This window comes from Manis pentadactyla, chromosome 1 (assembly GCF_030020395.1).
Source record: "Manis pentadactyla isolate mManPen7 chromosome 1, mManPen7.hap1, whole genome shotgun sequence".
In the NCBI taxonomy this organism is placed as follows: domain Eukaryota; kingdom Metazoa; phylum Chordata; class Mammalia; order Pholidota; family Manidae; genus Manis; species Manis pentadactyla.
The window spans coordinates 213,962,896-213,977,556 of record NC_080019.1 but is presented as its reverse complement, the minus strand read 5'-3'; the positions used below and the strand labels follow the sequence as shown (position 1 = coordinate 213,977,556).

Genomic DNA, 14,661 nt, shown 5'->3' with positions numbered 1-14,661 from the left:
CAAATGGTTTTGTGATTCATCCAACGGTTGACTCTTTGACTACTTAAGGAATGTTTAGGCATACTTACATACATTTTTCATTCTAACTCAGATTAAATTAATCAATACAGCCAAAAATCTTTCACTTAGTTGACCCTGAGTCTCGTCATACATAGTAACAATAATGATGATAATAACACCCACTTATAGAGTGCCTGTCATAGGAACATAGTGTTAAGATGTTAGATATATCATTTCATTTAATTTTTAGAGGATATCAATGATGGGTATTATTTATTCATATTTTTAGATGGTAAACACTAAGGCTTAGAGAAGTTAAGCATCATATGCAGAGTCACCAGCTAGTGATAGAATAGCATTCAATGAGGCTCTGGCTCTAAAGCCATGTGTGATACTAAACTTTGAGCAAGTATGAAATTATATATTATGATTAAGAAGAAATAATGAGTTAGCAGACAAGGAGTCATATCCAAGTTGGTCTCCTATGCTCAACCATGTTTTTAAGCTTTGTTTTGTAGACTCTGAGGAATATAGTAATTCAGTAGCCAAAAAGGACCCAGAATTAGAAACTCCACTAGCATCCATCAATTTCAAAAACACATTCAAGATAGCAGAGAAAGCGTTTCCTAGGTACACATGTTCTGACATCACTAAATTACAGAACTGAGGAGAAAAGGGGTTATAATTAGTAACATTCCAGCCCAGCTCCCTCATTACTTATGCCCAAGGGAAACCAGGAACCTCAGGGATAAAGTATAACGTCACCTGGCTGTTTTTAAATCTCATCTACCTCTAAGTTACCTGCAGATACAACTTTATATTTGCAAAGTTTCAAAGCCTAGAGGAAATCACACAACAGACTCATTATCATAAATGTAATGAAAGCGTAGCTAAAATGTCCTCACAATGCTCAAACTTCTCCATTGTGTTCTGCAAACTCTGTCCCATTGTGTTTTCAGTTGGTTCTCCCTTTATTTTGGGTGCACATTTCAAAAATAATTTCTTTTAAATCCCATGTTCACCAACTTTTTGTCCTTTGCCAACGTTATAATTTCCTATTTTTTTTTGTTGATTTGCTTGGGCTGTAAGGCATGTTAGCATATGAATCTGTATTAATTCCCTTTTGTGTTTTCTTAGGCATACCAAAATACAGCAGCAGATACAGACACATTTCTTTATCTTTCCCTTCTTCTATTGAAGAGCTAAATATTCCTGTTAGGCCCCTTTCACTGGATTAATTTAGCTAAGCCTTCCATCTGATGCTGCTTTGTTAATGTGAAATCACATTTCCTCAACATTTTATGGAAATTAGCCTACCAGCACACTTTTTGGCATGCCATCGGAATGAAGATACATCACGACACCAAACAGTTATGTTATTTAGCAACTGCTCTTATCTTCTGTCTCCTAATTTGTGTCACAGTTCAGTCACCCTGGATCTGTGTTTGTGTTGTATGTCAGCCTTTACAATGCTGGTGCTTAAATTATTTGTGTATATTAAACAAAGAGTCACATTTTGATGAATTCTACAGTCTGAATATCTGATTCTTGGTTTGTGCTTTGGTGGTTGGGAGGGTTGAACCAAAGACTTAACTTTGAAACATTTGGCTGTTCACACCAGTAATCACACATTAGGCATGAAATACAACTGCTGAAACTAGGAATTTTTAAAAAATTGGGCACTGGCACTAGTGATTTTTTTTTAATTTCCATGTAAATTAAAATGTGTTTGAGTCAATTTCTGATCTGCAGAGAACAGAACCCTTTCAGTTAACTGTATAATGATCCCAAATCATCTATGAGTAATCAATTCACAGGGAACACATTTTTAGGCATTTAATATGTTTGTTTAGTTTTGTTGAGAGTGTTGAGAAAAGGGCAACTTAAAGCACCCATGCATGCCTGTTCTTCCCTAAGTACCTGAGAAAAACATGCTTTCTGACAAAACATAGAAAAATTGAATTTACTTGGGCTACCAGTTGATGATACCACTTCATGTAGGTTTTCATTGTTGATTACTTTTCCTACTGCACCCACCTCCCATTACACATATAAATTTAAACACACTGCCTATTGTCACTCAATACAAGAAAGCAAAGAAACACTATTATTTGTCTAGAGCTAGGACAGAGGCTAAGAAAATACTATAGATAGAATTCCTGTCATTTCTGTGAATCAGCTAAGTAATAAGGAACCCCTGACAGGGTTCATATTAACAAAATAATTTAAAGATTTTATTATAGCCTTTAAAAAGGGAAGGATGAATATGTGAAGGACAGAGGATTTTTAGAGCAGTGAAAGTACATTGCATGATACTACAATGATGGATATATGCCATTATATATTTTTCCAAATCCGTAGAATGCAAAGCACCAAGGGTGAGCCCTAAGGTAAACTATGGTCTTTGGGTGAATTAGATATGTTGTGTAGGTCCATCAGTTGTAACAAATGCACTGCTCTGTGGGGAATGTTAATAGTGGGAGAGGCTATTCATATGTAGGGGTATATGGGAAATCTGTACCTTTCTCTAAATTTTGCTGTGAAACTGAAACATATCTGAAAAAAGTCTTTAAAAAAGAAAAAAGATAATTCAAAATAAGGCAGCATAGTGGTTCAGGTAATGATTCAGTAGAAAAAGCACTGACTCAGGATTAGAAGACTTGCATCCTGACTGCAGTTAGGTAAATTATTAAACCTCCCTGTGTATCAGTTTATTAGTGCAGAAAAAATTACTTATCTTTAATAATTGGAGAAAGAGAAAAAGTTGTGTGAACTATAGTGACTGGAAAGAGGGATGTAATAGAGAAAGCTGTATACCTTAGTCCAGGTTCCCTAGGAAACAAATCTAAGAGTGAGGCAGGTAAATAGGGACAGCAATCCAGGATCTTATATCTTATTTCACTGGCCACTGACCCACTTTAAGCCACAGAGATACACAGCTGGTAGCTTGGCATCAGTCACTCACATACACTGCCTCTAGATAGTCTGTTGAAACTACCCGGGGCCAGTCTTTGGAAGGAAAGAAAAAGGGATTTATCTGCTGGCTGCTTCTCTGTTAGCGGAGTTGCATTATATGGACCTTTGACAACCAATGGCACCAAGAGAACCTGAGGGGAGGCACAAGGTATGCCTCAAACAGTGGAAAACGAAGTATGCTTGGGAGTATGGATGGGATTTATATAAACAGATTGGAGTACAAATCCTCTGCTAGATATTTGGGAAAGAGACTCTAGGCTTTCATCTGGCAAGTCTGTGAAAGATGTACTTTTAAGAAAGATTTGCAAATTGTGAACATTTGTTGCCTCGTTGGGACTTACACAACTCTATCCTGAAAAGAATATCTCTGCTCTTTCCTAAAAGGCGAAGTAAAAGAGATGAATGATATATTTAGGAATTCCTTCCATAAGTTTTCAAATTTTCTGGTATGTGTTTTGTAACTCCAGGGGGAAAATATGTTCCCAGCCTGAGGCAAATAACCTTTGAAGCCAAAATCAGTCAAAGGGAGAAATAAAGTGGGAGAAACCTGTTTATTGCCTATAAGCAGTCGTCCACTTCTGCTTGCCTGCGTCTTTCCTGACCCAGCTGCAAAAGGACCCCACCAAACCTCACCAGTCCAGATATACCCTTGCTTCCCTCTCCCTTGTAATCACCTATTATTATGTAAATGAACTACCTCTCTTCACCCCATGAGAACACCTACTGCTATGGAGATGCACTAAGGCCCGGCAAGAGATTCTGAAAATAATTGCAATTTTACCCACAGTTTCTTCTTGTTCAGAACTGATTATAAAAGTATTGTGCTTTGCCAAAGATCAACTGCATCATTTATTAGAGAGGCTAGATTTTATTTTCCGTGGCCCATTCTCAATTGTCTCTCCTTAGATATTTATCTTCATTTGTATTCTCACTCTCTCTCTTTCTCTTTTTGGTTATTTCCTTTTTGGAGATTATTCTCTTGGGTTTTTTACTATTTTGATAATCTTGTAAGGAATGATAAAATCAGTTTTCATTAGTCCATTGATTAAATCTTTAAATTTGCCCTGGCCAGCGGTATGAGATTTTCTGTGTATAATTACCATTAGAGCTGTTTAGAGTTACTGACATAAAAGGATGGAAAGGGGAGCCTTTGATTTAAATGAGCATGCTTTGGTATTTAATTGTTTGTAAATCATGTCAGTCATTTTTATAGGTTGTTAAAAATAAGGAATTTCTAAAATATTGCTTATTAAGTGACAGTCACATTAGCATAGATATTACTCCTTAACTATGATGATCAAGTGCTAATATTATTAAAATGTAATATCAATATTTGATCTAAAATGGATTCCAGTGGGACATTTTACCTAAAACTTAAATTGTGCAATCAAAATTTATACACACTTTTCTACTTCTTATCTAACTCATTTTAATCCAATCTATTTTACAGTTTCCAGATATCAGTAAAATTAGACAGTCAATTAAAATTTCATGATCTACAGTATTATCTTTAGACAGAACTGGAAGCAATACTCCAGTTAATAATCTAACTATAAAAATAGCAGTATTGCTCTAGTTTCAGCAATAAGAAATTATAATTGCCCAATGTCCTAATTTCTCTTAGTTTAAGAAATGTAGCTTTTGCTAATCTTCTGTATCTGCAAACTTTGTGATAGGCTATGGTTGATATCAAACAGAAAAATCTGAGCCTTTCTCTCTATTCTTATGGAACTTACATATATAGATTTCTATATGTAGGTAAATAAAACATTGGATATATATTAGATCAGTTGTGATAAAATAGATGTGAATGCTAATCTAATGAATAGTTATCACATATAACTCAGGAACACAGGATAAGAGCATCCACATTAGTCTTTATGTGGTTCCTTGGAATGACACAAAATTTAATACCTGGTCCAGGTAAAAAAAAGTCCTAGGAATTCATTTGATGTGGTAGTCTGTCTTCTTGGTGTTTTACTCACAATAGCGAATCGAGTAGAAGGCAAAGGTATGAAATCAGACAAATGGGTTAGGGCACTTATTGCTTTTGTTTTCTGTTTATGCTGCTAACATTCCCTGACAGTGGGAAGATTGAAATGTTGGATGTTCAATCACTTTATATAGTCTGCCTTCAACTTATCAGTTAACCTTGAAATGTTTACATATGTTGGTGGCTCAGATTTCTACATGTTCTATTTTTCTAATGCCATATAAAATCTACCAGTGTCACTTGGCTGTCAGACACAGTTTGTAGTTCTGAATGTCTACCTTTCTATGCCCAGAATGCAATTAGAGGAACAGGGTAGTACATTACAAATGCTAACTATTAATTTTTCTTTTGTTGAATGGTCATAATACATCTTCACATGTAAATGGCTTTAAATTCTAATTTTTACGGAACATTTTAAATGCAAATGCCTTCGTTTGTGGTTTAATTATCTAAATAGAAAACTAAGCTTTAGTAATTTGGGGGGAAATTTTTCTTTTTGATTTTGTGAACAGTTGAAATATTCTAATTAAGTGGATATTTGAGAATAGAGACTTGAAAGGAAGGGCATTATCACTGAACTGTGAAATAATTATAGTGGAAGAGTTAAGGAGGAAATATCCATAATACCGTAAGTCAAGTATCAGAACTCAGTGATACTGAAACCAAGACAGTCTAGGCACTGATAACCATATGCTAACTAAAGCCACAAAATGTCCTGCTGAATCCAGTCAGACAAAAAGGTTTTAAGATGTCAGGTACAAGTAAGAATCAAAGTGAGAATCCAAAAAATTGTTCTGAGTCATGGAGGAGAGCAAAGGCCACATACTAGTACTGGCAAAGAATAAACATAAGATAAATCTCTAGTATTTAACTAATTCAATTCTCATAACAACCCTATTGTCATTCCCCCCAAAAAACGAGGATATTGTAGATTCGAAAAATAAACCTGGCAAGTACACAGACAAGAAGTTGCATGAATTCAGCAAAGGGTCTTAGGCAGTGAAACTTAGTGCTGGTGGTAGTCTTTCTGGCATTAGGATCCTTTCAAAAAGCCTGTCTTATGCCTCTCAGGTCCCTTTGTTCAAAATGAACTATGACAAAATCCTTCCTCCTTTCCCTATTCTTACTGTTCACGGAGTTGCAGAAATTCTTACATTCCTCAGCAGCATGAGAACTGTTTCATTAAAAACCTACCTATTCACTGCTAACTAGGAATCAGACATAGCACTAAATATTTCAAGCAGTTTATACCATTCACTCCTCATGTCTGTGTGACACAGGTAATATTAATATCCCCATGTTAGAGATAAGAAAGCTGAGGACTTAGACTTTTGAGTAATTTGGCCCCAGTAACACAAATTAAATGTATAAAATATTAGGGCTCAGATTCAGTTACAAGAAGTTTGACCCCAAACTCCATGTTTACTAATAATTGCTAATAACACCATTATTGCAAAGGATGGTGTAAATGAGAAGAAAAGTAATCCTTAGTGTTAATAACACCATCATTATTACCTACATTTATCGTTAAAACTCTCCCATGGTAGGGGGTATAAAGCTCCCCTTTAAGATTTCACAAAAATTTAAAACCCTGAGAAATGTGCATATGTGCACACAAACAAATGTTCCATCACATATCAGGGAGTTATTGGACTCCTTTAAGGTCAGATTAAGAATCTCCAAGATAAAGGTCATTCTATGTAAAAAAAATTAAGTATAATTGTATATTATATATCATATATCATCTGTTTTATATATGGTATATGTATATAATGCTCAAGTTTGTGTTCTTGGTAACTATACTGTCTGTAAACCATGCTTTGGAAATTTAAAGTCAAAAAGTATTTCCTAAAATAAGTGCCTTCTGGTTTAAAGAGAAAGACATGGTTAGAATCTTGGCCTTAAACTATCTAGTAGATGCCTTAAGTAACTTCTGCTTCATTTTATGTCTCAGTTTCCTGATTTGTAAAATGGAGATAACAATAGTGAGCCCAGAGGTTTGAGTTAAGGATTCAATGAGTTGACATTTATCATGTTCTTGGTAAAGGACCTTTGCAGAATCAGCTTGTAATAATAGTTCATAACCTGCTTATATTTTGACCACTGAGTTTTATAATAGAAAGAGGATCCCTGATATTCAGACTGTCTATTTCTCACAACCCTGATGTAACATCGAATGTAGTGCATTGAATAGTAGGTATTTAGTAAATATTTGCAGAATAAATTTAAAAGGAAAGAGTCTTAGCATTGCTCCATTTCCAATCATGCATTTAAATTGCTATTGAATTTTTAGAAGTTTTACCATATTCCATGGTAATGGACAATAAGTCTATTGTCCACTAACAGTGTAATATCACCTCTAAGTCCTGATATATAAATAAATATATACATACATATATACATATATATATATATAAAATCAATCACTTAACTGTCTTTGCTTTATTCCCTATAATTATATTCTCTTTGCTGATTATTCATGCACATCTCCATTTTTATCACTGGAATGTTCTCCCACTTTTTCAGATAGCCAAGCTTATCTATTCTTGTGGCTGTATTTTGTCTTTAAATGCCAGAGAATCTTATATGAAGTAAAGATAGAATATTTTTAATATATTATATTAATATGTCCTTTCCAACTCTCTAGATATTTTAAAGTATCTTTTAGAATATTCTGAAAGGATAGAAAAATTCATTATCTTTATGAATGTTATCAAAACCATCAATTACAATGTTCCAGTTAATTTTTACATGTGTAATCTTATTTGTATATGCCAATTACTTAGTACAATTATGCTTACTTGTATGTTCTCTCTTATTTTTTAAAAATCTTTCTGTGAGGCCATGTTTTTATATGTGGCAGAGCTGGAAATTCGTACCTTCCTTTAATATTTTTAACTATCCTGCATAAAATTAGGGCTATGCAGAGACGGGTTAGATTCCTCAAGGGAGGAACAACCTAAGACAGGCACAGTCGCAGGGGGGCCATCAGGAGAGAAATTGGGGACCAACAGAGGGTCCTCACCCCCCCTGTTTTGAGAGAAATCTTCTGTATCCGTGGATGTTTTGTTGCCCTTGTCTAGCTTGGATTAATACTTAGTCTATAGGCACAGACCTGATCATCTACATTTGCCCTCTTACAGCACTAAATTATGTTTTCTACCTTTATCTTGCATCTATCTACCACTTCAGCATTTTATTAAAATAAAATAATAATAATAATACGAGAGAAATATGGGACTAACATATAAATCAAGTATAAAAATCAAACGAATAATCATATCTGACTTGATTGTTTATAGTCCATGATGCGTGATCAAAACCGAAAGTTTCTGTGATATGACTGCCTTGCACTGTTCACCATGTAAGAACTTATTCACTATGTAAGACCTTGTTCACCATGTTAAGAACTTGTTTGTTATGCTTCAGAAGATTGGAGACTGTGGAGATATAGGCTTAGGGTTGATTAATGACTGTGCATTGAGTCCCCTATACAGAATTTTATTGTTGTTAACAACCATTTGATCAATAAATATGAGAGATGCCCTCTCAAAAAAAAATTAGGGCTATGATTAGGTGATTTGATTCCATCTACATTGTCACAGACTAAGTTTTCTTACTATATTTTAACATCTCATATTAATTAAGATACATTTAAATAAGTTGAAATGCTCATATTATTTATTATGGTATAAAATCTCTGTATTAAACTTGTGGCTTTCTATATCCTCTATCATTAGGGAGAATTATTTTTTAATCACCCATTTTTAATAAATGATAAAATTGGTTACTAGTTTGGTTATTTTCATAAAACATTTAAATCTAACATTTTTTATTCTTCTATATAGTTTTGTATATTGACCTTATGAAAACAAAGTGAACTCTCACTTAGAAATAAAAATTAACTTTATAGACTAAAGTCTGATTTTTAATGAATTGAACATGTTTCCCAAACTTTATTATTTTGCATATAAATCATTGACTATCTTGTTAAAATACAATGTTTGATTCAGTACATCTGGAATGAGACCGCATTTTGAGAAGCAAATGTGTGAATCTACTTCAGGATATCTAATGATGACTCAGTAGAAACTTCTTGACTCTCATAGTTGAAATGCAGAATTAGTTTACTGTGAGTATCTATGGACAGTTCTGCAAGAGCACAGGTGCTTGAGATGAGATATAACTTTCAATTCATTATCTTATACTTGTTAGCTGTTCAGTCTTGGGCAGATTTTAACTTTTCTTCGTCCTGGTCTGCCTTCTCAGTATCTCAAACAGTGGTAGGCACTTGAGAAATATTGATTGACTGACAAAGATTTAAATAGAAATAATCAGTTTCAATGATGACAATTTCAATTCAATTCATCAAATATTACTGAGTACACACTACACACCCAAAGAGGGTGGTGGGCTCAGGGTAATATGAAACCACTGTTTACATGAGTTGTCCCTTTCTGAAAGCTAAGTAGAAAATGGTATGACCTATAAACATTGGCATTGTTACCTGGGAAATTTTTCTAATTGCCTTTAGATATCAGCAATTTAAAAAAATTATTTAAGATGATTTATTCACCAAAATGTAATGTTTTTATATTGATAAAAATTCTTAGTTATCCCTGAATTCTAGAAGTAAATGATACACCTGAATGCTTCTCAGATTGACCTCTTCTAATTAGATAAATTAGATAAAGAATTATATTTGGACAAAAGTTTACTGCGTGCTAGAATGGCATTATTACTATATCAATAACAGTATGATTCAATTGTTCATATAGGTTGGAATCAAGAAATCTAGACATTTCAGAAATTAAATAAGATATAAAATGTCTGCTGTTGGATAATACTCTAAAATGATATATTTTTTAATTGGATCATGTGCCATGGAACATTCTATACCCAGATGTGGCCCCTTCCAGTTATTTGAAAGCAGAATGTGGAACTCATCACTAAAAATAAACCCAACATCAGAAGCTGGCTGCATACAAACTGTAGTTGGCTGATATTCTCTGTTTCAAATTGAATAATTAATTATATTAGCTACATTTCATGTAATACTCATATTAGAAACAGTGATATGTTTGCAATGAAACAAATACTATTTGGTAATTGTTAATAAATGTGACATGCCTGCCAATTGTCTTGCCTCCCTTTGCTTTAAAGCAATTGTCATGAAAATTAGTTTTTATCACTTCTATTTGTACCATCTTGACTACCCACTAGTATTTTTACAGTTGCATTTTTAAAAGGTTAATTAAATTTATAAGACAAAATTGAGCATATGTTTTTCTTTTTCCAATTTTGTTACCATATTAAAATGTGATGGTAATTTTTGTCAAGAAACCAATCTTGGTGTTTCCCCTGGTAACAACAGTGTAATGACGTTTGCTTTTGACTATCTGAGTAGCAGAAAAAATTTAATAAGAATCTACTAAGAAAATTTAGTAGAGTAGCATACTGAAACTTAGTATGTTATATGTGTATTATTTATTTAGTAAGATTAAATAAATATCTTCACTGTGTAAAATATGTATTTTAGGAATATTTAATTCAGTCTGATCAATGAACCCTTCATTCTTCCTACTCCTCTTTTCCCCTTTTTGGTAGAATAGGTCACATAACAGGATGGGTCTAGGCCCTTTGGCTATGGAACCAAATGGATGACTCCTTCAGCTCACTAGCACTGGCAAATATTGTCAGGATTGAGGACCATGTTGTTTGTTGGCCTGAAAGTGCTAAATAAGAGCATGTTTATAAAGCCACAGACTAAACAGTGTGAATATCAGCTTGTATTTCTCTAATGCCAGGTTCAATTTTCACCACTGAGTTGATTTCTCAAAATGCACACTAAGTAGTTGCATTTGTTATTAATCAAGCAAATGGACATTACAGCATTGAGCACTCATTTTATAGTGTATATTGAAATCAACAATAATTCAAGTTGTACTATAATAATTATCAGTACTGTGTCAGAATGAAAGCAAATGCCGCTTACTCTAATGTGGATACAGAGATTGCTCACAAATAATAGGAAAGGAATGCATTCATATTATCAAATACACACACAGGTCTAGAACCATTGTGAAATGAAAATGAGTGGCTAAGACATCAATTTTAAAGAGCCTTATTTCTGTTTATGGTATGTTTTCTTTTTAGAGTGTTTCTTTTGGAGGATGGCAGCCTCAGATTATATAACGTTACCAGATCAGATGCTGGATCATATACTTGCATAGCTACAAATCAGTTTGGCATTGCAAAGAACACTGGCAGCCTGGTGGTAAAAGGTATTTATTATCTTCATTCATGCTTGGTGAACATTAAAGATTCGTATACTTGTCATGACCTCCATCACAGTGTCAATCTGTATCATATTGTATAGGTGAAATATTCGATTTCACAATTTATTTGAAGGGTGTGTTCCTGTACTCATTAATAGCATGATACTCTGCCAGTGAGATCACCTGGTAGATGTGAATGCATTAATAGTTGAATGCCATCAGTGGGTAATTAGGTAGAAAAACCTGTACCTAGAATACATGAATTTTCACAAATCCCTTAGTGTGGGGGGCAATGGACATTCTGATAAAGTGCGTAGACAACATTTTTCTTGGTTACATTTCCTTTAGAAACTCTCATTTTGTATGAAACGTTTACCTGAGTATAAGGCTGCCAACTACATAGCCAGTTCATTTATTTATATAGCTCTAGGTGCATAACTAGTGAAATGCAGACATTCTTTAATAAACTTTAATAAGTAGTTCTTTTCAAAGAGAAAACAATTAAATGTTAGTGTCCATGTGAGTCATTATTATATTCCCATCACAGTGAACAGATAAGGTCACACAATTTGGGATAGTAAAACTATACACTCTGTTCTTCAGTCTTTTAAACTAGTTTCTATCCAAATGTACCTACATATATCACCAAGGGACATAATTAGTATTAGAAATGTCTATTCCCCATCTTTGCTACTTTGTTGAATCTCATCTCATAAAACTAGTATGTTTACTGGAAGCCATGTCACTTTTATCATTTCATTGCCTCCTGGATGATAAAAATGATTGTCTTGAAAAAGCAGTTTGAGCAGCTAATTAGGCCCAAATGATTAAATTCAGCAATTGGCATTTATCATCATTTCTATTAAAAATAAACATACCCAATAAAAACTAGTTAGCTGCTGTTCTTCAACCATCTTTATAAAATGTCTCAAAGAAAATAAACACCTACCTTTATTCCTGGTAGATATTTTTGCCAACATTGTCTCAAGCATATTACATTATGTCAACAATTGTCGGAAATACTCAGGGGAAAGGTGGCTGATATAATTTGTGTCAAAATCCAACCTGCTTGACACATTTTGAAAAACTTGGCTCCTTTAAAATTGTATTGTCATCAGATTTTTAAGACAGAGATGGACTTACTGTTTCAAGGAAAGTGTTTTATCTATAATGATAGAGCTTCTCTCCAGCAAATTTTTGGTAATGCCTGTATACTGAAAACTGTATATACTTTATGTTTAAAGAAATAAGATGTTCACTGAAGAAAAAAAAGAGATTTATTACCTCATTTCAAATTAAGAAGGTGCAGGTAGTATGTATTCATTTTATTACCACAAGTTAAAATATGGTGAAGGATAAAAAGGCATTGCTGTTAATTTTCTAAGTATGGGGAAATCCAGGAGGAATTAAAATATGAAATACAAAGATAGAAGTCATGAATAGTAGAAATGCAGTTTGTCAAAGAAAGTTTCTGTAGGATGCTGCTGATCAGTAAGCTGGACCAATGGTTTTATTGCTAAAATACAATTCTAGGCATCCTCCACCCCAGAGATCAAGGGGATAAAAAGGAAATGGATAAAGTGAGCTGAATAAAGAGTTTCTCTTCCTCAAATGTTTCTTAAACCTTTGGCATCATCATGCTGTCCACTAGTAATTAAAAGGAGAAAAGTAAAAGGAGAAGACTCAGACAAATATGAAACTCAGGAACAGCTGAACTATGCTTAGTTCTCAAGAAAAGCAATTGGAAATTTCAAATCTGTGATGTAACCATGTTTATTGCTAGTTAGGTTCCTAATTCTTAGGATGGAAACAGTTAGATCTATATTTTGGGATATTCCATAAAACACATCATAATCCCCAGGTACTCCACTCTCTCTACAGGTAAAAAAATAAATTTTACAAGTAAAAAATATACATATGACTTATGTTTTTGTTTATTTCTAGTGTTCTTTGCTGGGGCTATTGAAACTAAATTATCCCATCTACATTTCTGGTCACTTTAATCTTTTCTACTGTTTTGAAAAGAGTAGAAATTTTTTCTTAGTTAAATTCCCTTCAGAAATTCATTTTGTATAACATTCTTACCTGGCTATAAGGCTGCTAAATAAATAAATAACCAGTTCATTTATTTTTATAGCTCTAGGTACATAATTAGTGTTATGTGCTTCTGTAGCAGCACTTTTCATCTTCCTACAAACCATACAATTCATTTATTGTTAGGTCTATGTTTTTTTCTCTATCTTTCCCTTCCTCTAGAAATGAAGCATAAAGATGGCAGGAACATCACAAATTCTAGAACAGTCCTGGGAACTGTATGTGTTCAATAAATATTTATTGATTAAGTGAAAGGATTTTATCTTATACCCTTTAGTTTATAGAGATAATTTCCCTCCTGGCTTCCTTCCCATAAATATGAGAGTTTTCAACTTTTCAGGGTTTAAGTTTCTTAGAATACTTGGCAATAAAGAGCATCAAAGGAAAATAATAAGCTTCTAAATGCCTTCACTTTCCCAATTTCAGGGTTTGTAGTTATGTATATCTAATAGAGAACTCCTTATCTGCAAGGAGAGGGGACTATGTGAAGCTACATGAAAATTCTAAAGAATTTATGTGGAGAATTCACTATTATGGTATTTTCAGCACATATTAGAGAATGATTGACATATGCCAAAAGGCATGTGTCAGTATGCATGAATCTTTAATTTTTTCTCCACTCATATCTAATAATGGGAAGGAAATTGTGTTTACTATTTTTAGCTTTCATAAAATATCCACATCTCATTTTAAGGAGATTTGGGGGTCTCTTGCTTTTTTCCTATTGACAAGAACCACCATATGTGATATAAATAAACACAAACGTACATAGTAACACAACTACATTCAGAAATTAACTACAAAAACAAAATGTGTACAGTATGAATAAAAGCATCTTTAGAGACTTTGCTATATTATTGATCTCTAATGTATGATCTTTATTAAACTCTGGATTGCTATGCAGATATACTTCTAAGATACCTATCATCAGCATATCCTCTTATTTAGACTGCTATCTCTAATTCTCTTTCATGTAGCAATGTTCAAGTTATAACTGCCAAAGAACTGTTGTTTTACAAACTACAAATATGAGACTTTAATCGGAGGGAGAATTATAATAGTATGCATTGATTAAGTCATTTTTCTTGACTATTAAGAGTATAGCCACCTGGTTGTTAAGATGACTTAAGATTTGCATGTAAGTGCACATATGTGTTTGTGTGTGTATTTTCTCATCTATAATGTTCATCTGATTGTCATTACAAAGTCAAATAAATTTTGTTTCTCAAATCAAAATCAGCATATAGTGACCTTACTTGTAGTAGGGTGCTAAGGAGCAAATGAGAAATTTCAGTAACTGATAAAACAATCATCTCTCTT

The 14,661-nt window shown here is 33.4% G+C and overlaps 1 protein-coding gene across 2 annotated transcripts in view; it reads left to right on the top strand.

The window, feature by feature from the left end:
- Window positions 1–14,661, top strand: part of CNTN6 (contactin 6) — a 228,592-nt gene that overhangs the window by 167,725 nt on the left and 46,206 nt on the right. For both annotated transcript variants that reach the window (XM_036878217.2, XM_036878216.2), the window contains one exon: window positions 11,126–11,253. In XM_036878217.2, coding sequence (XP_036734112.2) covers window positions 11,126–11,253 — 128 coding nt within the window. The remainder of the gene's footprint in view (window positions 1–11,125; window positions 11,254–14,661) is intronic.